General features: G+C 45.4%; 1 protein-coding gene across 14 annotated transcripts; it reads left to right on the top strand.

Moving 5' to 3' along the window:
* Positions 1-24,480, top strand: MAX (MYC associated factor X). Of its 14 annotated transcripts, none has more exons than XR_011258315.1 (6): positions 19-440; positions 1,160-1,186; positions 8,510-8,617; positions 21,609-21,732; positions 22,206-22,294; positions 22,978-24,480. XR_011258315.1 is itself a non-coding variant. In XM_069596823.1 (6 exons), the coding sequence occupies exons 4-6, from the start codon at positions 21,694-21,696 to the stop codon at positions 23,163-23,165; spliced, it is 312 nt and encodes a 103-aa protein (XP_069452924.1). In that variant the 5' UTR covers positions 420-687; positions 1,160-1,186; positions 8,510-8,617; positions 21,609-21,693; the 3' UTR covers positions 23,166-24,480. The 14 variants fall into 14 exon arrangements, 8 of the variants coding, with proteins under 8 accessions (XP_069452920.1, XP_069452921.1, XP_069452927.1 ...); XR_011258313.1 differs by having other exon boundaries at positions 32-440; positions 22,206-22,290; XR_011258314.1 differs by having other exon boundaries at positions 43-440; positions 22,206-22,306.
* Positions 24,481-25,201: the final 721 nt, after the last annotated feature.

Genomic DNA, 25,201 nt, shown 5'->3' with positions numbered 1-25,201 from the left:
GCTCTGGGCTCCGTCAACAAGCCGGGCTGGCGAAGACTGGATGCAGTTCCTTATGGGATTTGTAGTTTTTGTTTACTTAGTTGGGCCGTAAGTCAAAGGGACAAGAACTACAAGTCTCGGCGGCCCCAGCGTGACGAGCCCTGTCACGTGGCAGGGGGCCGACCGGGCGTGCGTGCCGCCGTTGATCCGGTGCTGCAGTGAGGAGGTGGTTCTCGCCCGTGTTGTGTGTGTGTGTGTGTGTGCGTGTGTGTGTGTGTGTGTGAGTGAGAGAGCGAGTGAGTGAGTGAGTGAGTGAGTGTGTGTGGGGGGGGACTCGGCTTGTTGTTGTCGGTGACTTCCCCCTCCCCTCCACCCCTCCCCCTTCCCCGCCGCCGCTGCAGTGGCCGCTCCCTGGGCCGTAGGAAATGAGCGATAACGATGACATCGAGGTGGAGAGCGACGTGAGTCCTGGGGCTTCTTCCTTCCCTTGCGGGTTGTCAGGCTGGGACAGCGGCCGGGGTTCTCAGCAGGGCGACGGCGGCAGGGGGCCGGGCAGCCGCCGCCTCCTTCCCCTTCCCCCGCTGGGCCGGGACCCGTCGCGCTCCCGGCTCGCTCGCTCCGGGCTCTTGGCCGGAGCGGCCTTCTGGGACTGGAGGTGGGGAGGAGACACGCGGCCTCTGGGACCCCAACCTCCCCCGGTGGAGGAAGGTGCTGCGGCCTCCCGTTCCCATCCTATCCCGTTCAGGATCCGAGGGACGGGGACGGGGTGCGCCGGGGATCCCATTGTCCGGATCATGGGGAAGGGGGACTGCGCTTAGGACCATGCCCCGTCCGCGCGCGACCCCGTGCTCCCGTGACCTGCGGATCCTGGGGAATGAAGGAGGGCGGAGAGGGATTGGGAGTGCCCACATGCCATGAGCTGGGTGCGAGGAGAGGAGACAGTGCTCTGGATCCCCTTCTGTCCCGGGTCGGATCCCGGAAGGTGGGGCGGCGCTCGAGACCCCTCTGCCCCGCTACCCGATCCCGCTAGGGGGGATGGGGGCGTAGGATGGGGAAGGGGGGTAGGGCTGACTCCCCACCCGCCGCTTCCTCTGACGCCGGCATTTTCTTTCTTATTATTGAATGTGAAGTGTAAAAATAACTTCTATATTTTCTATTTTTTTTTTCTCTCTTATTCCAGGAAGAGCAACCGAGGTTTCAATCTGCGGTACGTCTCCTACTCTCCATTTCATTTTCATTTCCGTTCAATTCTAGTCCTTTTTGGGGTCGGAGAGAAAAAGAGATTGTTCTGTTACTTGTAATGTTGTAGTAAACTCACCTGTTAACCGCTAAGGTGAGGTGGGGCCTTGCTCTGGGGTTCTAGGTGGTGGTGGGGGCGGAGGGTGGTTTGCGAATCTCATAATTCTGGAGTCTCAGGTGATAAGTTTCCGTGAATGTAGGTGAGTGAGAGAAGTTGTATGCAAGGAAATGAATCCTTCCGTAGTTTTCAGATGGGGGTTCTAGTTGTCACTATATAAGTGGGAAATGAGAAGTGCATCATGCTGAAGTAAGCTGTAGTGTTACTTCAGGGAAAAGTGGTCAGTTTTACTTAGGAAGAAGTAGGTTCTAAACCATGGTTGTGTGAAGCTGAAGCCACATGCAGTAATCACCTTTAACCAAAAGTCATGTGACTGCTGTAGACCTATAGAATCTCTCACAACCTGGTGTTATTCTAATGCAGACATTGGGAATGTAGAGGAGCCAAAGGTTGACTCTGAACGTGTCACATTCAGCAGCTTATTGTGATCTGACTATATTTTAGTTGAAGGAGCAGTATAAAGGCAATAAAATAATTGTTGAAGAAAAGTGGCATTGCAGAGAGAGGTTTGCTAAGAGGTGATGGTTGAGACTATACAGTGGTGTTAGTAATTTCTCAAAGTTTTGTTATAAATCTTCTCAGTAGATGATTCTGTGGATTTAAGATAGACACTAATCTCATGTCCTTGAGACAGTACTATGGGTGTTCCATGAATAGAAGGTAAAAAGAATAGATACAAGATAAATCATAATCAGGGAGGAAGAGAAATAAGTAAATCATGCTGTCTAACAGTTGATAGATGGGAGCAGTAGGGAGTGGATAGAATGGAGCCCCAAAATTGAGATGCTTCCAGAGGATCCAGGCAGTGAATAGTCAGGAATGAAGTGGAGAGCAGAGGTGAGAACCGCAGTACTTAAGAACACATGCGTCTTCTGAAAAGGCAGCCACTGTAGTCCAGTGGGTTGTTACGTGAGAATCAGGCGAAGTGTTGTCTTATCTTCCTATTTTGGAAGATTAAAAATCCAGACTTTTATGTTATTTTTCTGATTTTTAAAATGATGTTTGAGACAATCAAGTTGTTTAGGGGCTTGTTAGAATTTCAAGGATGCCACTTAGAGACCTCTGGTCTAAGAATTTATCACAGAGTGAAAGCAAGCCCTCTTGTACCTGCTCAATTCTGAGGTTGTCAAAGCAGTTAGGTATTGAGAAAAAGTGTACTTGTTGAGAGCTGATATTTCTGTACAAATCCAACAATGCAGTTGTTCCAAATAGTAAAAAAGAATTTATTTTTCCTTGGAGTATTTGAAGACAATACTTTGAATATTTGCAGTATTGTTAGATACTTAATATCTCTTACATACATTTGAAAATTAAATTCCTTTTATTCAGTTACTATTATCCTTAACAATATAAACATGGAATTTCATGTTTGAAATCTGGTCTGTTTTCCTTCAAGTCTCCAGTTATAAAATCTGCCCTAGGGCTTGATCAGAATTGAAGAATAGGGGTTGTTTAGGCTTCCTTTGAAGAATTATTATTTAAATTGAAATTATATCGGCTTTCCACTGTGAGAAAATTTTTATTTATGGAATTTTGGCATATAGTTCCTGAGAGCTTTCTGCTTTTCAAAATATCCATGCACGTGGTTGTTGATGTAAATTGTTTTATTAAATTATTAAAATGTTTCCACTCTCCTAGGGTGCTGATCTCATTGTTTTGTCTAGATATTTTAAGTTTGATGTTAAGGTACTTAGGATTTTCCTTTTGATTTTGGAGGGTGGGCAGAGGGAGTGGGTTTGACCCTTTGTTTTTAATTTGACACATCTACTTGCTGAGATGTTTAAATGTTATCTGTTGTAAGATAATCACACTGGTGTAGAGAGGAGAAGCAGTAGGCAAATTTTATAGCATATCAAGCAATTATTGTGAATACATAGGGTTAAAAGGATTTTATTTTTTTCTGGGTGTGACTATATCTGTCTATCTCCTGACATTTAGTATAGATAAATATATATTTTTTTAATTTGGGGGGAAACTGTTAAGCTTTGCCTTAGTTCAGAAAAGGATATGGACTGTGAACAACCAAATATTTAGGACTACAGAAGAACTTTTAAGAAGTTATTTTGAAAAGGTCCTGTGGGTCCTAATACAGAAAGAGAAATTCATTCATGTTTTATAATGTAACTATAATAGCTACGGCTTTACTGCATAAGAAATGTTGGATATTCAGCAAAAACAGAGGCTCGAAGTAACAGAAAGTGAAACTGACTTGACGAGTATTTTTTATTGTTGCCTCAGTGCAAACGGAAAACAAGTTCTCTAGTGACCAATAAGATTTGTTAAAGGAAGTAATCCCAAACAATAATTTTTATTAGTAAATTCACTGTATCTCAGAATGTCACTGATATTGTCTTATTTTTATTATTCTTTGGAGGAAAAAATTTGCATTTCAGAGTTTTCTGGGGCAGGTATATTTCATGCAGGGTAATACTTGTTTTATTTCTGTTTGGGATTTTTTTTTTTTTTTTGAAGGAATGAAAGTATATGAGAAACATAGGGCTAGGGTTAGTGTGTTAGAAACCCACGGTCTTTTTCAGCTTATTCTTCATGACAGCTGCACGTGTTTCAGTTACAGCATACCTATCTGGAGGGTGGTTAGAAACAGATTTGTAAAGTTCTGTTTCTGGACCTTTCTGATATGAAATATTTTTAACCTCTCAGAGCTCTTTGTTTTTTTAGGAATTGCAATGTATTCAGAGGGGAATGAGCTTGGTTGGTCACCTTTGAGATCGAAATATAGTCAGGAAATTAGTGTGTTTTACCCTGAATTAGTTGCATGGCGAAAGTGCTACATGATACATGTACTTTGTGTCAGCTTAGAGTGTTCACAGGGATCTGGATGCCAAGTTTGGTTCCTAAAAATACTTATGGAAGGATGATCTTATATATAAGTCGTTTTCCAAGATGCCAGTAATAGTAACATTGTTGGTCAAGGAAAATGGCTGTAGAATGATGGCATATTTATATGATATGTTTCCCAAGTTTTTTAAGGCACCAAGTGATTTTTTTTGAGTAGCCTAGAAAACACGCATATGTATTGGATATTAAAAACGTATACCAGGCAGTTGGCTTCAAGCTGGAGAGGTGTTGGGAAGTTGCCATTCATATCTCCTATTAAGGACCTTAGTGAGTTTCTCATCCAAGCTGCCTATAGTTTCATGTTGCAGTTTTCATGTTGATTAAAGTGAATTAAGTTACTTAGAAGTTCAGTTTTATTTATCCTATCTACTTCCCATCAGAGATAGTAAATCTTTTCTGATGAGAATTTTGAGCCTATGTATTTCCAGCATTAGTGTTAATAAGAATACCTTATTAAGTAATAAGCAACACTATCTTCCTTCTAAAATATAACTTTTAAATTTCCTGAAGGCAGTAAATGTTTACAGAGCAACTCTTAATCCCATATATGGTGGGAGTTTTCTATATTGATTCGAGAAGATTCCCCTTATAGACAGAATTAGGTGTCAGGTAATCTGCAAGAGATGGCATTGCTCTGGAGAACCTTAGGCATCCTTGCATAATGGAACATTCATTTCCCCATGCGATTTGCCTCCCTAGAACTTGTGGGAAATAATGCTGCTGTCTGATGTAACGCCTCAAAGGAAGATGTAGTCTCTATGCCGTTAGTTGGAAGGAAATAATTTTTTAAAATCCCTCAGTTTTGAACAGCTTTCCTTAGCTTGAATAACCCGCTGCCAGTTTAGCAACTTCTTGGCTAAGGAAATAATGTTTGCCTTCAACATTTAACAACACTTAAGATAACACGTGCTTGTTAGTGTCAGAGATGGACAAATTGTAGGTGAAGACTTATGTTCTGGCTGCCAGTGTGGAAAGTTTGGGGGAAATAATACTGAGAGGCTGAAGAAAAACCTTGGCAGAGATGTCAAAGCTGGAATCGATTTGGTGTTGGAGTTCCTGTTGAGCATCTGTGGGCCACGCTTCAGTATCACACGGCCCTTTAGTGTTGCTATTAGCCTGGGATGCCCCGAAGGAGGGCTTGTCTGGCAGAAACTGCAAATCCAGCTTGCTTAAAGAGTGACAGCATCCAGCCCGCTCCTGTAGGATGTATAGGGGAGGTATTTGGGTGCCTGCTGTACAGCCCAGAATGCCTCTTTTGTCTTCTAGAACTTGTCTGGTAGCACCTGTTTTCATTATCAAACATCTTCCTCAGTATAGGTAAGAGAAAGCTGGCTCATCTGAGTTGAGCTTTATTTGTTCAAGACACACAATTGTTTGGCCCTTTCCCACCCACCCCCTTTTTTTTTCTTGATTAGTTTTGCATTTGTGGAAGGATCCCAGGTGCCTTATACAGGGACTCTTCACCCAGTTTTTCATTCTCAGTTCTGAAATCTTGGCCCTTTCAAAAAGGGTTGCCAGCAGGTGAAGATAGTTAATAAAGCAATGATAAGCCTGGCAATTGGCCCTCCATTTGGATGAATTGCGGGGAAGGGGAATTCATCCTGCTAGACATTTGGAAATTGTTTCCCAAACAGAATTCTCAGTCTTGTATAAAGGTTTTTCATACGGTCTTTCAAGCCACTAGAGGTATTATTTAATCAGAGTTGCCTGGAATTAGGCATGTTAGTTCTGCATGTTTTTAACTTGCTCTTTCAAATGAGGCTTGAGAAGAAAAAATACATCATTGACATTGTCTCAGAGAGCTTTAAAATGGCCTCTGGTTAAGTGGAGCAGCTTGGGGATGGACATGGCAGCAGGGATTGGTCTAAGATTCCACTCTTCTACTGGTTAAATGGGGCCTGGAACCACCACAGAAATTCCATCCACTGCTTTGAGAACAGCGGTCCCCAGGCCAGGCTTTCTACCAGGCAGTGGACTGCTGCCTTTCCTTGTTGAGCCAACTTCTCAAAGTTGGCTGGCTCCCCAGATGAGAAGCCAAGATTTCTGCTGATGGTCCACAGCCAAGTTCACTTACAGTCCTCTAACCGAAAGACTTGTCCATTTGAGTCCTTTCAGGGCTCAGTGAATGGGACGGGGGTAATGCATTGTGGGGATGATTTTGGTGTTAGATTATACTTAGCTCCACCCTTCTAGTGCAGGCCTGAGTGAAACCAAGTCCAACTTGATTCTAGCCATTTGAGATTTGCAGGGCTCTCCCAGAAAGAAAACAGACAATTAGAATTTTATGTGTATCAACAAGAAGGATTATGGGTAACTGGTGTCGCTGCTTCTGTGCACAGCTCTTAAGCTGGGAGGAGGGCCAGGAATCAGGGTGATTTAGTAGACAGGAGTATCTTGGGCTGCTGCTGGATACCAAAGCTGGACAATTAATTTGCATGTAAATAAACCATCTTAGGGAGTGTGTAGCAAACACAGGGGAGACAGATAGATGCCAAATGCCATCTCTTAGCCCTCTGAAGTTTTTGGTCTAAGAACCAGCCCAGCTTAACTACCTTATCAATAGATGACTAGAGGGAATGGTAAGTTAGATAAAGGACTAGGTACTTAAATATGTTTAATTCCTTCAAGCTATTCAGATAGCTGACAGAAGGTACCTGCAATTTTCTTGCTCTAATGCTATGTGATACCTTCTAGCCTCAGGTGATCTGGTCATTCCCTCAGTTTCCCCGTAAATTCCACATTATCGCCGAAGTTCAGCAGACACTCATTTTTACAGAGAATCCAGATGTAAAATTAGGAGAGCTTTAGCTGTGTTCCAGGCATCTGCCCTAAAAACAAGCACTATGCCATGGAGAACCGTGGCTGTGATGGGAACCGTGTGTCCTGTTCGACAGAGCTGTAGGTGAGGTGTTGTGCTTGAGAGACCAGGAAGTGACTAAAATTACCGCAGCTGCTCCCAGCCTCTTTTTCCTCTGTCATGACTCAGACTTTTAGGATTAGATACTAGAATTTCAAGTCCTTTCATTCCCGTAAGTCTTTTCTTTATAGACTTTTATCTGAACATCTTGTCTAGTACAAAGATTCATTTGAGGCTTTCTTGTGCTAAGCCAATTTGTTCACTCCTGTTGCTTCATTTTTAAAATTGCGGGTTCTGTGTCTGGGTAGGTTAAAGCTACCTGAACTTCCTATGTCCAGACTTCCTCTTTAGGTTAGCTCAGTGCAGCCTCATGTATTGGGGGTAAATTCTCAGAGTACAGTATTTCCACTAAGTCCCGAAGTGTGGATGTGACGTTCCTGCTTTGGGTTAAGCCAGCATTTGTGCTCCATTGGAGGGACTGCCCCTGTAATGGGGATCTGCCGAAGCTCCCTGCAGTGTTCACCCGCACTGTCTTCCGTCTGAACCTAGTGTGTTTTGCCATCCCTGATTTGTTGGCTGTCTTTGCCCCTCTCAGCTGATTGTTCTTTGTGATTCTAAGCAGGACAGGATAAGGACTTTGGTCTGTGGGTATTTAGCTACTGCCAAATAAGCATGACATGCCACAGGTGCCTGAAGAAATTTATTCAGAGTATGTGAGTGTCAGAAGGTTTGCTGTCTAAGAACTACCTTTCTGGCAGCCTGTGAAGGGGAGGCCTTGGCAGAATAGCACTTGGATGCACTTTAAAAAAAAAAAGGAGCTCAGAATGCAGTTGGCGTCTATATCAGCTTTGTCATGGTGATCTCAGATTCATGCATCTGGGTTTTCCAGAAGTTTTAGTTCCTCATATGTGATTTGGCAAGCAGGTCTTAAAACTAGTACCCTTTAGCAAGGTGGAGACCAGAGCAGACTCACGGTGATGTTTTCGCATGAAAGAAGTGCTGTACCAGTGACCTGACTCCTTTCCTGGGTCCCCGCCAAGGGGAATCTCTTACAGTGGGGGTGATCACCTCTTATGAAGGGGCCCACTGCAGCTTTTCCCTGGCCACCTCCTAGCCGTGGGACTGGCAGCTGTTGTGTCACATAAGTAAGTTGTGGGAGAAAACTGATGTTCCAGGAGAGTCACACTTTGTCCCCGTGAATAACTTTTATTTCACTTATGCATGAGCTGGATGCATCGAGCTCCTTTGGATGTTCCTGTCGCAAGCCTTGCTCACCCCTTTCTCCCCCTTTAGCAGAGCCTAATTCTGGAGACTCCTAACTGCCCACCTCGACAAATCCTTCCCAGTCCAGTCACCTGGGACTGCGCTGACAACACATACTTCCAGGCTGTACCCGCTCAGCTGTGCCCAGCAGGAGGAGTGCCACTGCTAATGTGCTGTTTTTCCCATTCTTCCAGGCTGACAAACGGGCTCATCACAATGCACTGGAACGGAAACGCAGGGACCACATCAAAGACAGCTTTCACAGTTTGCGGGACTCGGTCCCCTCACTCCAAGGAGAGAAGGTGAGTTTATTGAGAAAGCTGAGGAGCCACCACTAGCTTAGAACGCGCTGTGGGGCTTAGCAGGGTGCTCACCTTTCCAGAAAGAAATAGAGTCTGGGATATTTGGGTGACATGGTTTCCTTCATCTTTGATTCTTTGGGGAGTCATCACACACCTTACTTATTCTCTAGTTCATCCTTAACAAACGATGTCAGATGTAATGGAGCTGCTTGTTAAGACATCAGTAGGAGCTATCTTTTAAAATTAATATTACATATAAAAAATTACTCATTCAAGAAATCATTATAACAAACATACAGTAGTTTGGGATAATGCTAAGGATTTCTGAGGTCAGTGATTCTGTGGACCTCCATGGAAATTCCTTTCGTATGGTTCAAAGTGGTACTCATTTTAAATGAAACCTCCCAGGAATGTATGTAAACCCATCTGGATATCAGTGATCTCCCAGTCTAAGAGTAGTTATTATTCCAAAGGCATATATAGAGAGAGCATTTTAAATGTGAACTTGAGTGAAGAGACCTGTTCACACAAAATGAAAGAGAAAAATAACCACTATTCTTCCCTCATCCCCCTACCCCATTGGTGGCCTTCCAGAAACTGTTTTCCCTGGAGAGGTAGGCACCAACTGTTTTTACGTCTGAAAAACAAAGTCCAAAGCTTTGACTAAAAAGCCTATAGGTTAGGGTCAGTCCTTGAAATTTGGAGAAGATACGTGTTTGCACAGTTAGTTCCATCCTTGACACACAATATAACTGGCTGCTCTCTGCAGCTGTTCAGTGGTGTAAGTGGCAAATTTGGAAGAGGACCTGTTTTTTTATTTGTTTGTCTGTTTGGTTGTTTTGTTGGTTCAATAATGCAGTGTTTCAAGAAGCAACCATGTTAAGAAAAACCACTGCTCTCAGGTGTGCTTTGGGCTGTCTAGATTTAGCTCTGAGGTAGGAGTTTGGGGTTTGTTTGGTTATCCAGAACTAAACCTGGGCCAGTGAAACTGGGTGCCCTGATGGTTTCATTTTGTTTATGCTGCCGCTCTGGTAAGCCATGTGCTGTGTGCCTAATCTAGGGTGTGACTGTGTGGTTGAAGCATGAGGTGGGTCTGGCCTTTATGAAAAGCGTAAGAAACAGGCCGTGTAAACACCTAGTATTGCAAGACCAGAGTTTGCCGTGGGTTAGGCCTACTTAGTGTGGACTCGACTTAATGGCCTTGGTACAAGGTGCTTACCTGGAATAACAGCATTCCTGGTACAACACTGTCAGAGCACCACAGGAAATCTTTATGATGGGGAGAGAGGCTCACCCTTTTAGTCAGAGTGCACACATGCAGAGGATTATCTCTTGTGCTTACCTGAACTGTTGGCGTGGGTGCGTATTCATGTGCCATAATGCCAATTAAAATGGCCTTGGTGAAGTAAACGGCCAAGAGCTACCTTTTTCCAAGTCTCACATCTAACAAAGAGTGGTGCCACTACAGTATATCCCAAGAGATGGCCTGTAGACCGTCTCCCTCAGAATCACTACTGAGTCTGTCTTTCTGGAGGTAGTCCTGGAGATCTGTATTTATAACTAGCAGTCAGATGATTCTTAAGTTTGAGAGCACTTTGGGAGAGGTCAGTTCTTAAGAGCTCAACTCTACCTTTTTCTTACCTAGTCTTTTTTACATTATTGTAACATTCTTCCTTAGGTCCTTAAAAATCACATTACCATAATCCTGTTGTCTCATTTCTTCAAGGAAGTTGACAGTTTGAATTTGGTAACCTTACAAACCTTACAGATAGTTGTCATTCATTGTAACCCATTCATTTACTCACTGACTCCATTCGCAAATACTGGGGATCTGCTGGATGCTAGGCATTGTCTTAGATACTAGGAATACAGCAGTGAACAAAGCAGATGAGAGCAGCTCTTAGTCTGGTGAGGAAAAGATTGAAAACGAACTAATAATTAAATATATATATGTATTATGTCAGATAAGTGCTATAGAGAAAATTAAACAAGGAAAGAAGAGTTGTGGGTTTCATTGGGGCAGACCAAAAAAACACACACTGGCAAGACCATAGACTTCAACCATATATCTGTCTGGTGATGAGCATTCCACGCCAGGGGAGGCAAGTGGAGTAGCCCAGGGGCGGGAGCCTGGGAGCATCCCTAGGCCTCTCAAGGAGACAGAGGCTGGGGTGGCCAGAATGTAGTGAGTGAAGGGATAGTGGCAGGAGATGAAGTCAGAGAAGTAGCAGGAATAGGGGAGAGGAGTGGTCAGGGGCCAGGTTTCTTTGAGCAGCTGAACGGAGCACCAGTGGCAGTTTACCAGGTTCCTTACCAATTTCAGGATGCTTCTGTGGGTTCTAGTCCAAATGTTCGTGTTGAGCATGAATAAAGGAAGTGGCTATTACCTCTGGTTGAACCCCAGCCCTTTCCCACTAAGTTTCACAATCTATTATTTTCCTTGTCTGCTGACATGTTCACAGGTGCTGTGCTGAGTCTCACAGAATACTCTGGTCCCTCAGACTTCCGAGTTTTCACTAAATGTTGCAATTTTTTTTAAAGTGGTATTCGAACCGAAGGAAATTGGCTAATTCTTGATTGAGATTGCAGCAGTCAAGGTCCTGACATTATGTAAATAATCCTGAAATGATAATTTTGCCCTGTGAGTTGTGGGGGTGCTTAGATCAGCTTTTTGGAAGGGAGGGCCCCCAGTCTCCTTTGGTTTGTGCATCTCTATGTTCCAGGTGACTTCTCTCTTAGAATTGGGACTATTTGGCCTATGTGTTCTAAGCCTTTTGTCTTTTAAAGGGAAACTAATACTGATTGAATTGGATCCTAACCAAGAATGGGGGATACTTTATACTAAAAAACACCCCTCCCCCCAAAAAAACAGCTTTAAATGTGAGACCCAAACCCTATCCTTTGTTTCCTATATTTTACTATAAGATGTTCACCTTTTGCTTAAATAAAATGTGGGTATTAACTAATATTTGTATTGCAATATAAGATGAAGTCTGCACAGTAGTTCTCTGAGGTGAGTATTACACACTGTCATAACTGGACAATTACTACTGCTAGCTCTTGCCATTGTTACATATGAGAGATGAGGGAGCAGGCTCAAGATCATGATTCTAGTCCGTAGCTAGACAGGGACTAGAACTCAGGACTGCCGATTGCCGAGTTAGTCTTTCTACCACACCCTGGGGATAAACAACTTTAGAACATTTTAAAGAAATTTCCTTAAATTCTTATACCTTGTCTTCATATTGGGAGTTTCCCCTGGATAGAGCCAATATCTTGGCAGTGTGTCATACATACTAGGGTTACTACAAATGTTCTCCCCTGAATTAGAATATGTAGGCAACACTGAAGTGCAGAGTTAAGCGTCACTGAAGTTTATAAATTTGTCTGGGTCTGTATTGCTGCTCTGAGAAATAGATGATTATAGTTGGCAGTCTAGTTGGGTTTTGCCATAGATCGAATTGTTTGCAAGTGGCCTCTTGAGCTCCTGTTGCTTGAGTCTTGTTTCCCATAGTTTTTCAGCTGGACTTGGAGCCCACAGGACAAATAGAATGGAATTAGAACTATAAGCCAGTCAAGGAAAGTGAGTGAAGGTAAAGTCGCTCAGTCGTGTCCGACTCTTTGCGACCCCATGGACTGTAGCCTACCAGGCTCCTCCGTCCATGGGATTCTCTAGGCCAGAGTACTGGAGTGGGTTGCCATTCCCTTCTCCAGGGGATCTTCCTGACCCAGGAATCAAACCTAGGTCTCCCGCATTGCGATTGCTGGCAGACGCCTTACCGTCTGAGCCGCCAGGATTAATGAAACAAGGGCGAAAACAACTGCGACCCCATTTTGCAAAGGAAGACACTACTGTTCTTGAACAGAATTATTCTTTGTTTTAAGGGTCCTTAGTTGGGTCCTAGGGAGTGTTGCCCAATGGCTTGCTGGCTCTGAGCTCACCCTGTTGTGTGTTTGGGGTGGGGTGGGGTGGTGGGGAATGGTATACCTGGTGGTGAGTGTGTCAGTTTGCCTTTCATGGGGCCCTAACTCTGCCCCCACCCCCAATAAGTTAGCTCCAGGCCCTGCACCAGAGAGATTGCTTCCAATCACAGTGTCTGCTTGGCATGGTTGACTTCAGTGATACAAGGTTCTGTTTCAGCATTGCCATGTGTAGCTAAACGGTGGTTTATAATAATTTCTCATCTTCTAAGTCTCTTCCTAAATGCCTGTTGATCATACTTCATTGCTGTCTTAAGCATTGGTGCTCTGGATTTCTCCTTTTTGGATACAGCCATATTAAAAAGAGATTATAACCTAAGATGAAAATAAAGGAAAACAGTGTTTCTTCTACTCAACAATTGAGCGTTCTTTTAGGCAGTGAGTCAGAGTCCCTTCTATTTGGGTGAGACTGTGAAGGCACTGCCTCTGCCAGCTCCTGTCACAGACTCCAGCTCGTGGTAGGTCCCCAGGATGGAGCTGAGGAGTGAGCGCCAGAGGAAACTGAGCTTGCTCAGCCCTGTGACAGCACAGCCAGCGTGGTTGTGCTCATGTGTTTAAATATGAGCATCGCAGAGGTTTAATACATGGTGTCTGCTCTTGAGCATCTAGCTCTCTTGTTAGGGGAGAGAATTATACGTAACACCAATAACAACATGATGAACATCAAGTAAGAGGTCAGAACACAGAGCTGATTTGTTTCATCTTCATTAAAGCCCAGTGTCCTTAACAGGTAAATGTTGAAATCAAATAGTTCCCTTATACCAGGAAACGTAACAGTTCCTACAGCTGAATATCCCTGTTAAACTCACTTAGCCCTGTGGCCCGGGCACTTATCCCAGGTGTAACTGTACATGTGTTTGTGTAGTTACTTAATGGCTGTCTACCCATCTCCCATATTTCACCATAGTAAGTACTGAAGGCAGAGAGAATATCTTTGGTCATATTTCTTCCCTTGGAGCCGGGCACACAGTAGGAAGCAGAGTGAGTGTTATTGGGAGGGGCTCACTCTGGTGGACACCCTTTGAGGCAGGCAGTTCATTTGGCAGCACTATTTCTACATCATATCTGGGCTGCTGAAAGGATTGTCTTTTAAGTGAAACGTAAACCACAGCCCTACCCATTTCACCTCATTACCCATCAGTTAGTATCTGACCAGACTCCAACTTGGGCATTTCTTTTTAAAATTTCTACATCTTAAGTTGTTGTCCACAGTTGCCCAGATTTCCCTTAAGCCCTGGGCTCAGTAACTGTAAATGTACAGTTTGTATCTGACTTCTTCATACTTCTGCACTGTGAAAGCCTCCAAGGGTTTCTCAGTGCCCATCGAGGTAAGGACTGGTATTCATGTTCTCTAAATAAGGTTCCCAACTTGCCCTCCTGCTTTTCCTGCTGCTTCCCTTGCTGTGGAGCAGTGCACGCCCTCCTCTGTGCAGGAATGTCATCCTCAGGCTTATCTGAATTCTTTCCTTCCACCAAGGTCCCAACTCCAGCCTCACCACCCAGATGACACTGGGGTTTCACAATGAGGAGACCCACTTCAAGGACTCCCCAGCTCCCTGCGTTTCCTGCTTTTGTGCCTTCCTGCTTTTCTCCCTGCCAGTCAGTCTCCACCTGCCCGTTGTCACGGCCCACATCAAATGCCTCACCACCTTGAGAACCCTGGATATCACGGTCCCTGACACCCCAGTGGACCTTCATAGGGCCTCTCCTCTGTCTTCCTTTTTTGTGTGTGTAACAATCTTGTCACCTAACTGAAGGGTGCACTCCCTGAGGGCAGGAACTTTGTCCATCCTTCTGGAAGTCTGTGCTACACAGTGCTAGAGGGCTCACTACGTACTGTAGAGCCATGAAACTCAGCAACTTGAAAGGATAGGAATTGCTTACTAGGCCTTCCCTCTAGCATGTTTTTTCTTTTTTCCCTTCTAATAAAGTTGCAAAAAACTGTGGGAAAATGGGAAGAAAAGGAACAGCCCTTCCATTCCTATAATAAAACTACAACCTTTGCTTTATTCTAAGATTCTTAGATAAGTGGTGTCCAGTGAAAGTTCAATGTAAGCCACAAATACATTTGAAATATAATTTAGTTTAAATACAACTAAATTTTCTAGTTGACATAGTAAAAAAACAAAAATAGTAGATAAAATTAATTTTAATAGTATGTTTTATTTATGCTTCCTGGGTGGCTCAAACATTAAAGAATCTGTCTGCAGCGCAGGAGACCCAGGTTCAGTCCCTGGGTTGGGAAGATCCCCTGGAGAAGGGAATGTCGACCCACTCCAGTATTCTGGCCTGGAAACCAATACCACCAGTTTCATAGACAGAGGAGCCTGGTGGGCTACAGTCACAAAGAGTCAGATAGGACTGAGCAAGTATTACAACACAAAAATAAGTATGACTTCCATATGTAATCAATATGTTAAGAATTACTAATGGGATTTTATATTATTTTCTTGCACTGTTTTATAATCCAGTATGTTTTATACTTACAGCACTTCTCAGTACAGACTAGTCACATTTCAGTACTCATTAGCCACACATGGCTAGTGGCTGTTGTACCAGACGGTGGACACTCTCCCATCCCATACCCCATATTAATATGACCGAAGTTGGACATCTCCAAGTGGATGTCACACAAAGGTGGCTGCTCTTCCCTCTCTCCCCAAAGCTGCTGTTATTAAATCCATGTGTCTGCTGATGGAGTCTCAGAAGCAGGAGTAAAGAGGTCTGCTCCTGGCCTTTTCGTATGCACGCTTCACATGGGTAAAGGCCATAGTTTGTTGCTTTCACATAACATGTCCTTTCCCCAAGTGACAGAATGTTCATATATAGACATCAGGCATGTTTCTTTGGACCATTTTGGTTTCCTCCAGTTTTTCAACTCAACAAATAATGTAGTGATGCACATCCTGGTGCATGTGGCTATTTCCATAAAATAGATTCCTGCAAGTTGGGTTGTTGGGTCTAGTGGTAAAAACACCTGATTTTTTGCTGTATGTTGCCAAAACGCTTTCCAGGAGGGTAGTTTTCATGTGTTTTTTCTTTTCATTTTCAAGTAAATTCTAAAGATTAGTCTTTTGGTATTGTTTTGAGAGTACCGATTTTGCCATCACTGGATTTTTTTTTTTTTGAAGGGGGTGACTAATTTAGTAAGCCAAAGATAGTAATTAATTTTGTGTTTTGTCTGTTGCCTGTGAGAGTAAGTCCTTTTCCACATGTTTATTTACTAGCTGTATTTCCTCTTTGGAGGAGCCCTGTGCTCCTGTCCCACATGATCAAAGTTGGATGGGACAGTGTCACACCTTCATTTCAAACTGCCAAGGGCCCAAGATAAAAGCATATAGAGTGAAACGTGACTTGTGTTGACCCTGAAACAGATGTCTGGCTCCCAGCTTTAACTAGGTCCTTTATGGAGTGTGATACCTTTGCCTCCTCTAGTAATCAAGAACATGGTCCCTTGGGCTAGGCACAGGAGACCTTGGAGGGGCCACACGGCTGTGCTGGTTCTGACCCCACAGCCTTCTAGCCTCCCTTGTTGGCACTGATGGTGGTTCCATTTTGGAATGAACTAGTTTACTGCAGACCCAAATTTATTGCCTGTTTAATTTTTGTTTCCAGAAAATGGCTTAATCAGTTGAAAATATATATCAGCTTTGCCCTAGCCCTCCCTTTCTTTACCATATGTAAAAGTTTGTGCAGGTTTCAGAAAATAATGGTTTTATTTTCTTTAAAATAACTAGTGCAAAATAAAACATGTCAGTTGCTAAATCAGCCAGTGGTTTTTCATTCCCCAGGATATGGGGTTTTGGTTCTTAGGAGAACAGGGCAACTGTCGCATCAGCCCAGTAGGATCTGATTTTGACAGGAGGAAAAAAATGATAAATTCAGCAAAGATGACTGTTTCTTAGATCAGCATTAGGACCCTAGGGAACAGCAATGACATTTCTGTTGTTAACAGTCTAGTACTAGTCTTCTCTTCCTCACCTTTCCCCACCTGCTTTCTAAAACAACTTGGACTGATACACAAACACACACAAACACAAAGATGTACAGCTCCAGGAATGTATGGGACTCTTGCCCTGTATGAAAAATTTTGAGAGCCACTTCCTTAACTGGAATTTAATAACCATGGATGTCATTTTAAACATCATTGTTAAGTACTTCAAGAATCATTTGGGACCTTTAAAAGGTACAGATTAGAATCAAACTGTTGGGTTTGGGGCCTCTGGTGAAATACGTAGTTGATTCTTGCCACAGCATACAAGGTGAGTGTACTCTGTTCCCAAACAGAGTTCTGTTCAAGTGGGCGCCTTTGGAGGCTGGGGTGGCCTTTTTCTCCATCTCCTCGCTGCTCGGGGCACAGATGCAAACAGGCAAGCAGCTGCAGACGAGCAGGAGGAGGCAGGAACCGCTGGGCCCCTGAGCCACGCTGGGCTGTCTCCACTATCCATTTTAGTTTTCTCCTCTTAGGTGATAAAGCCAGAGCAGTGTGGGGAGCCCGCATCTCCTCTTAGCCATGGCCCGAGTTCACTCAGTTCTCTTCAAGCTAGCTTGCATGTTCTGGCTTTCCCTCTGTATTTGCTGCCTCTCTGCTAAGAGACCTTTTGGGTTTCACTTGCCTCTCAAAGAAAAAGAAAAACAATCTTCCTTCTATGCTGCTATTATTATACACTACTCTTTTTTTCCATTTCTTACTTTTTCAACCTCATTGTAAAAACGAGTCTTCATCTTTGCTTCAGCTTCAAGTCACTTTTGCACCCATTGACCTATGTGAGGATGATTTGCCTAAACTCACTTCTTTAAGGAAACCACCCTCACCAGGCTCTTCACTGATGTCCTTATAGACAAATTGGGCAATTCTTTTGTAGTCCTTGTTTTCCTGCTCTGACTCTCCAGATTTCATTGATCTTCTTCCTTAGTTCCACAGCCTCCTCTCTGGTCCCAAAATAAGGGTGTCCTAGAGGCCTGGGTTCAAATCTTGACTATATTACCTACTGGTTATTTAACATCAGACAAGTTACAACTCTGTGCCTCAGTTTCCTCATGTATAAAATAGGGAAACTAACACATCAGAACTAATGCAACAAAGGTCCATCTAGTCAAGGCTATGGTTTTTCCAGTGGTCGTGTATGGATGTGAGGGTTGGACTATGAAGAAAGCTGAGCGCTGAAGAATTGATGCTTTTGAACTGTGGTGGTGGAGAAGACTCTTGAGAGTCCCTCAGACTGCAAGGAGATCCAACCAGTCCATCCTAAAGGAGATCAATCCTGAATATTCGTTGGAAAGACTGATGTTGAAGCTGAAGCTCCAGTACTTTGTCCACCTAATGCGAAGAACTGACTCATTTGAAAAGACCCTAATGCTGGGAAAGATTAAAGGCAGGAAGAAAAGAGGACGACAGAGGATGAGATGGCTGGATGGCATCACCGACTCAATGAACATGAGTTTGAGTCAACTCTGGGAGTTGGTGATGGACAGGGAGGCTTGGCGTGCTGCAGTCCATGGCGTCACAAAAAGTTGGGCACGACTGAGCAACTGAACTGAACTGAACACATCAGAAGGTTGTGTAAGAGTACCTGACGTTGTGTAAGTCCTCAGATGCTGCCATTATCCTCATCATTGATACTGCTGTGTGCAGCCATGGCTCTGGAACACCATCTGGCAAGGGTGTCCAGTGTCCTTTCACGTGGCTCCCAGAGGGAAAGAGAAGCCTCAGTTGCTGTGCATTAACTCACACAGCTATCCAGAAGACCCAGTGCTGCTTCGGTCCCACAGCCACAGACCCTCCTGTGCTGGGATTGCCCAGACCATTGAAGGGTTCTGTTTCTGCTAGGAAAGGCAGAATAAGAATTAGTGCCTTCTAACTGTAAAAACTAGCAGGAAAGATTATTTATTCAGATCCTTCCTGGATACCCAAAGGCAACAGTTCGTCTATGGACATGTTGATCCTACCAAGCGTTATCTGCTCAGGGACACTCACAGGAAGACTGCCGGCTCAGCAACTGGGCACTGTTTAGAAAACAGAAACCGAAAGCCCAGGGCCACTCCATAGTCCAGGCCATGAGGCCCAGGATTCTTGCAGGCTTCATGTTTACTGTTCATAGTATAAATTCATAAAGGCAAGGTCCTGCCCACACCTTCCCCCTGTGGCCGGTCACATGATCTTGTATGGTTTGTTAAACTAGGGGGTTACTTTGTAGAGAGGGGGTTTTCAATGAGTCTGTCCTGTTCTACCTTCAACCTTTTGCTTTTTCTTCCCTGTGGACTTCATGCACTTGTAAATTTGGGGGAATTCTGTCATTTGTACTTCAAATTTTTTCTTGTGGGATTTTACTTCTTGTTGAGAACACTGGAGAAGGCAAAATAAAGTTAACTGAACCATGCTTTTGAACTTGCTAAGGGGGGGGTCAGGGACAACCTGAAGTGGCCTGGGTACTTCTGCTTAGCAAGGGGTGGGTATGGAAGAAGGGCGGTGCTTGTTAGCATTCTAGAGGGTGCTGGGTTAATTCCAATCTCTCCTTCAATGGAGGCCTCTTGATCCCAATACATTCCGTTTTCTGAGCAGCTATGAATTGTATTTTCATCCAGAAAATACCCTGAAGTAGAAAGACTTCCCATCTCTTGTGGCATCTTTCTCTTTGGTTTTTTGCGCTATGCTCACGGCTCACGTTTCACTTCGTGATTTCATGTATGAACACCTCGTGATTTCATGTATGAACACCTCGTGATTTCATGTATGAACATGTGAAGAAGAAAGTGGTAGCACTCAGGCCGCTACTCAGTGTGGTCATTTGTTAAAAATTATCACTAAGCATTTGCAAGTGCTCTCCTGTTCAGAGATTTTGCTTTTTTCTCTTGTGCTAGATAACGAATGCAGAGTTAAATGAGGTTAATGTTGCATTCTGGGAGCAACAGTTAGTCGGGGAAACAACAGCAAATTTAAAGAGAGGCTGTGATACAAATATGCATGGCAATTAGATCAGTGATGGAATGCATAGAATTTGGAAGGCTCAGTGGGGTTAGAGAGTTTCTTGTCAGATAAGAAATAACCCTGCGAGAAAGACTGTGTCTGCGGTCCCAGAGCACCTTAGGGACAGGACTCTGGAGGCACCCGTCTGCTGGATTCCTAAGCTTTTCTCCCCACCCTGCCATCCTGCCACCTATCCTGACTATACATATTCTTAATCCCCTCTCTAGCATCCAGAGAGGCAGGGTATTTTAATTAGTCCCTTCTAAATATGTGCCCTTTCCCCGGCCCCCGTTTTATCACCCAGTAATTAACCCTAATAAGTCTCCTTTGGCAGAAATGGGAAACAGCCTCTGAAGTGGCCTTGTAACGAGAGTTGCGTGCCCTGCCCCCCACCCCCCACTGGTAGGTGCCCTCACTTTCTCTCCATCAGCTGACATACTCAACTGAAGATGGAGACCTGGTCCTGTCTCCACCCTCATGCCCTTGTCTACGCTGTTCTCCGTGCCCAGAGCAACCCTTTTTCACAAATTCCGCCTCAGTCTAACCCACCCTGACCCACTGGTTCAGACGGGAGCCTTTGTGTGCAGAGCCAAGGCTAATTCCTGGCACACACAAGGTGACCACCCCGGCCAAAAGCCGTCCTTCCCGTGGCCTTTGTAATCTGTACCACTCAAGTTACGCTTGTTGGTACTGCCCTGTGATTTGTCTGTATATAGATATGTTTATCTCCTCAACTAGATAGTAAGTAAGCATCTGGGCAAAGAGGCCATGACTAATACATTTTGTTTCCCCACAGTGTCTGCTCTGTGCCTGACACATAATTCACACCAGATAAAAATGGTTGAATATGAACAGTTTCCTTTTGAGGAAATTGCCTTAAGGATGCCATAAGAGGAAAGCCTGGAGACTCTAGTGCTTGGGAGAACGGGTGAATCAACCTGGGTCTTCCAAACCTCTCTGATACCCGGCCGTGCTGGAGTCTATGAGTTGCGATTGTCAGGGTTTACTACAAGTGGGTATAGTTTTGCTCGCCCAAGTGTGGCTGTTTTCTTTGCCATTTCAGAAGCTTTGCTCCTGCTCAGGAGTCTCAGTGGCATGACTGCCGGACTTCAGCCACTAGACTAACTTGTCTCGGGCTTCTGTTCTCTGGGCCTTGTACCATTCTGCCAGTTCAGTCAGTTGACTGCTTGGTCATGAGTAACTCAGGCCATGTTTGCAACCCTGCAGGGAATCTCCCAGACAAGTTTGACCTCCAGGATTCAAGTAACCTGACATCCATTTTATTAGCTCATTAACTTGTTCCTCTACAGGGCAGTCCCTAGGCTACCCTCAGCCGTGGTAAAGGTGTGGTTGCTTCCTGAAATGGCCCAATCTCATGCCCTTCCTGTGTTGACACCAAGCTCTGACAGCTTTCACAAACTTCTCTTTAGCCAGAGAGGTTGAAATAGTGACTCGGTCACATGGCTTAGTTGGAACTAGTTAACAACAATCTGAGTACTTGTCTGAAGTCTCAGACCTTGATGAAAACCTTTGTACCCATCCCCATCCTGAGCCAGCTCCAGCTGAGATCTTGATTTTGTCTTTCTGGACCAGCTGCCTATAGCTAGGCCCAGCAGAGAGTGAGTGACCTTAGCTCTCAGTTAAGTAGTAGTTTAATTTTTTCAGAACAGCCTGGCCGAAGATGTGAAAGCAACCTAAAGAACCAAAGAGGCTGGCTGGGAAACAAGTTCAGGGTTGAGACAGAGCTGAGTTTGAATCCAGACTCTACACCCTTTAGCTGGTGATTTTGAATAAACCAGTAAACTTCTCTGAGACTCGGGTTCCTAGTGGAACCACCTTTCTTAGAGTGCCAGTGAGGTAAGCTGTGGAAAGCAGCTGGTGCCTTGACCGGCATAAAGAAGATTCTCTACAGCACTTAGTGCTTCGTGCCCTTCCCCTCCTACTTCTGTCCCCTCACGTGGCCTTTGCTGAAAGGAATGGTTTCCTTGCTGCATGGACTAGGTCTTTATTTTGTCCCCTCTGCTTTTTCTCATATTGCAACAGGCATCCCGGGCCCAAATCCTAGACAAAGCCACAGAGTATATCCAGTATATGCGAAGGAAAAACCACACACACCAGCAAGATATTGATGACCTCAAGCGGCAGAATGCTCTCCTGGAGCAGCAAGGTGAGCAGTGGAGCTCGTGGGGCAGCTGGCCCTGCTGTGCGCCAGCCAGGTCAGGGCCTCACGCCGGGGCCTGCAGAGTCAGAACCAGTGACGGAGCCATGCTCCTGAGCAGCTGCAGCCCTGCTGCTTGGGCCTGTAGTCGAGTGTAGCCATCCTGAGGAAGGACCTGAGCCCTTGGTGAGGGAACAGTGGAGTCTAAGGCTTAGCCATCTGGATTCTTTTTTCTGACCTGCTCGCTCTCCCCTTCTTGGGGCTCAAGTGTTGCACTGGTAGTAGAGATCGCAGCTGGCCTCAGGTGCCTCAAAAGAGCTGTGAGGTCCTTGGATTGGAGTGTGCTGTGTAAGCGCCAGAGACTCCAGGTGTTCAGGGACAGTGAGCGCTCCCCGTGTCAACGGTAGTCCACTCAGGGCAGCCCATGGGCCAGGCCCATGCTGTTCTCCAATGCTCACACCCGCCTTTTCCTACAACCACAGGGGAAAGCGAGAGCTGATCAAGTTCTTTGTTCCTGGGGAATTCACTTCTCTTCCTCCCTCATGGAAGATGCAAGTAAAAGGAAATGCAAGTAACCATCTGGGTTAGAACATCTCAAATAAAATAAACTAAACCAAAATAAATGGGTTGACCTTCCAGGCTCAAGACGAGCTGAACCGAGGGATGGGCAGTGGGAGGCGGCAGCGGGTTGGTTACCGGGCCAAGCAGCCTGCATGTAGGGGCTCCGTGTTGGAAAACCCAGGTACTCTGTGTATTGGTGACTTGCTTCCAAGTGTCCAGCTTGTCTTTCCAAGTGGATCTTGTACATGAGAGCTAAGCCAAAACTTTTCTTTGGCTGGTACATCTTCTGTCATCCTTCCCTGCTAATGTGTGACCCTCACACCCTTGTGGAGCCAGGCATTGCTGGGCCAGCTGCACTGTTACTGCACTGCTGGGTCCCGCAGCGAGCTCGTGTTCCTCTCTCTGTACTGGGCTTCCACGGCAGGATGGTGACCTCACACGCCTTCTCTTCAGGGTTGGGTGGCCTTGCAGAGTGGCTGGCCGTATCCACTGAGCACTCGTGTCTGGCTGGGAAAGGCAAAGGGAAGTGGGAGTGTGCAGGTGGGCCAGCCAGCGGAAGGGAGTTACTTATGAGCCACCCTGAGCCTCAGGGGCCAGCATGCCCTCGGAAGAACAGGCTGGACCCCAACCCAAGACTCAGTTCCTCCCCTAGTCTCCAGAAGGCTGTAACCCGCTCGCTTGGTTGCCTTTCAGTCCGTGCACTGGAGAAGGCGAGGTCGAGTGCCCAACTGCAGACCAACTACCCCTCCTCAGACAGCAGCCTCTACACCAACGCCAAGGGCAGCACCATCTCTGCCTTCGATGGGGGCTCGGACTCCAGCTCGGAGTCGGAGCCCGAAGAGCCCCAAAGCAGGAAGAAGCTCCGGATGGAGGCCAGCTAAGCTCCACGGGGCAGGCCAGCAATAAAAACTGTCTCCTCCGTCGTCTCATCCTCCTTTCAGTTCATCTTTAGAACTCTCAGAACCATTTAAGAGACTCTTTGTTTTTTTTTTCCTCTTTCTCATTTTTTTTTTAAATTTTATTTTTACGTAGACGCTCTTGGACAACAGCTCTCGTTCTCCTTCCCCGTTTCCACTTTTTTTTTTTTTTTTAACGTTTCCCTTCAGGGATTCCCTGTCCCCACCAGGAATTTTTAAACCAAAACACCCCAACTTGGCAGCTTTCTCTGTGGAGGACAGACGGCCGGCCAGACCTCTGAGCACATGGTGTCCTGACCACCCACCAGCTCCTCCAGCCCCTCCAGGCACATGCCCGGGGGACTCCTGCCCCACCCAGGCCTCTCCTTCTGGGCCATCCTCACCTCTGTTTGATAGACTTTGTGAATCTGTGGACTGCTCTACTTTCAGAAGATGACCAGTTTGGAGTAATCAGAATTATTCCCCCTTCTTTTTAAGGATTTTTTTTTTTCCCCTGAAAAGGCTACTTATCGCTCCTATTGAAAGACCAGATCCTTGGAGAAGTTTGTGGTATAAAAGGAAGTGGGGACAGATTTGCAGCACAGAGTCTCGGCCTGTTTCACTCCTGCTTCTCTCAGCTAGCTTTAGGGAGGCCGTGTGACGCTTGTGTGGCGTGAGGGGACGGCAGCAGTGCAACAGGAGCTGCCAGGGGGTGGCAGAGGGTGGGTGGGCCAAGGAGGGAGGATCGGGTTGGGTAGAGGTTTTGTATTGAGGGCCAGTGATGATGTTTTGATATTTATTTCCTGCTACTGAAATTTGAACCCAAGTGAATTGTCCCTATCTCTGATGATGTCGGTATGGCAAAGCGACAGATTCATGAAGTAATGATCAAATCTTCCTTTCTTTCCGTGTGTATTTCTAAGAAATAGAGCCAACTGATTTTGTATGTAAATACCAAGAGCAGTTCACCTCGTACTAAACCCGCACCCCAGTGCGGACCCTCCCCACCCTCGCCCGCCCCTCCCCTTCCGTCCCCATTATGTGATCCAGCCCTGGTTCTGGCTGCGGTCAGCAGATCCCAGTGAAGGGTTTTGTGTGTTTCGGCCTCATTTCTTTGTCTTTTTCCTACTCTGTTCCCGGCGTTTGCTGATTTCTAGTGTATACTCTGTAGTCTCAGTCCGTGTTTGATTCCATTCCATGGAAATAAAAAGTATGTTGTACATACTGCTGAAGAATTGTCTTGCAAGTTAAGGCTTTCCCCTTTACTATAAGACTATAAATAAAAACTTATTTTATCCTTCTTGGTGGTGGTGTCTTCTTGCCCTGGCAAAGGCCAAGATGGTGGAGGCCACTGGGCCCATGTGGGGGCCTGAGAGAGGAGCCCGCAGGCTGGGAGCCACCGTAACCGGAGTGGTTCCCTTTGTGTTTTAAGGACTCAGCCTGGCCCGAACAGGGCAGGGGGTGGATAAACCAGTGGTGGTGACTTTGCTCATTGCATGGAAGCTTTGAAAGATCCAACAGGGATGGGGTTATCCAGGGCAACAATTCAGGATCCAGCTCCAGCTAAATAGATGACCCTTGGGGAACTGGTAGTGCAGAGCTGTGGGTTTGGGTTTCTTTTGGTAATGAATGTCATGTCCAGTCCAGGGGCGACTGGTATTCTCTAGGACTTTCCAGTTTCTAGAGTGTTCCAACATAGTAATAGGAGGCAGCAGGGCTGCTATGGGCTGGAAGTCAAAGAGGCTTCAACAGCATCCAGTTAGTTCTCCTCAGGCTAGGGACCAACCCTGGCCTGAACTTGTTTGACCTTGAAAGAAAGGATTTATGGCCAGAATACAGCTCAGCTATGGTTTTCCTGTCTGGTTGACAGGAAATACTGCTGCTCCTGGACCAAGGGAGGGAGAGAAGTCAAATCAGGCCTTTGATTTGTCACTCTTTAGAGTGGTGGTGCCGGGGCTCCTATCTGTTAGATGTCGAATCTGTAGCATCTCTTGTGATTAACGGGAGTTGACAGGTGGTGG

The sequence above is a fragment of the Ovis canadensis genome, chromosome 7 (assembly GCF_042477335.2).
Source record: "Ovis canadensis isolate MfBH-ARS-UI-01 breed Bighorn chromosome 7, ARS-UI_OviCan_v2, whole genome shotgun sequence".
Classification (NCBI taxonomy): Eukaryota; Metazoa; Chordata; class Mammalia; order Artiodactyla; family Bovidae; genus Ovis; species Ovis canadensis.
This window is presented reverse-complemented; position numbering and strand designations above follow the sequence as displayed.

What these genes read in the sequence shown, in the direction of transcription:
- MAX (XM_069596818.1), top strand. Translation starts at nt 405, where the DNA reads ATGAGCGATAACGATGACATCGAGGTGGAGAGCGACGTGAGTCCTGGG. An exon ending in GCGGCCTTCTGGGACTGGAG is followed by an intron (nt 635 to 1,159) that starts GTGGGGAGGAGA and finishes CTCTTATTCCAG; the next exon opens with GAAGAGCAACCGAGGTTTCA. An exon ending in AACCGAGGTTTCAATCTGCG is followed by an intron (nt 1,187 to 8,509) that starts GTACGTCTCCTA and finishes CCATTCTTCCAG; the next exon opens with GCTGACAAACGGGCTCATCA.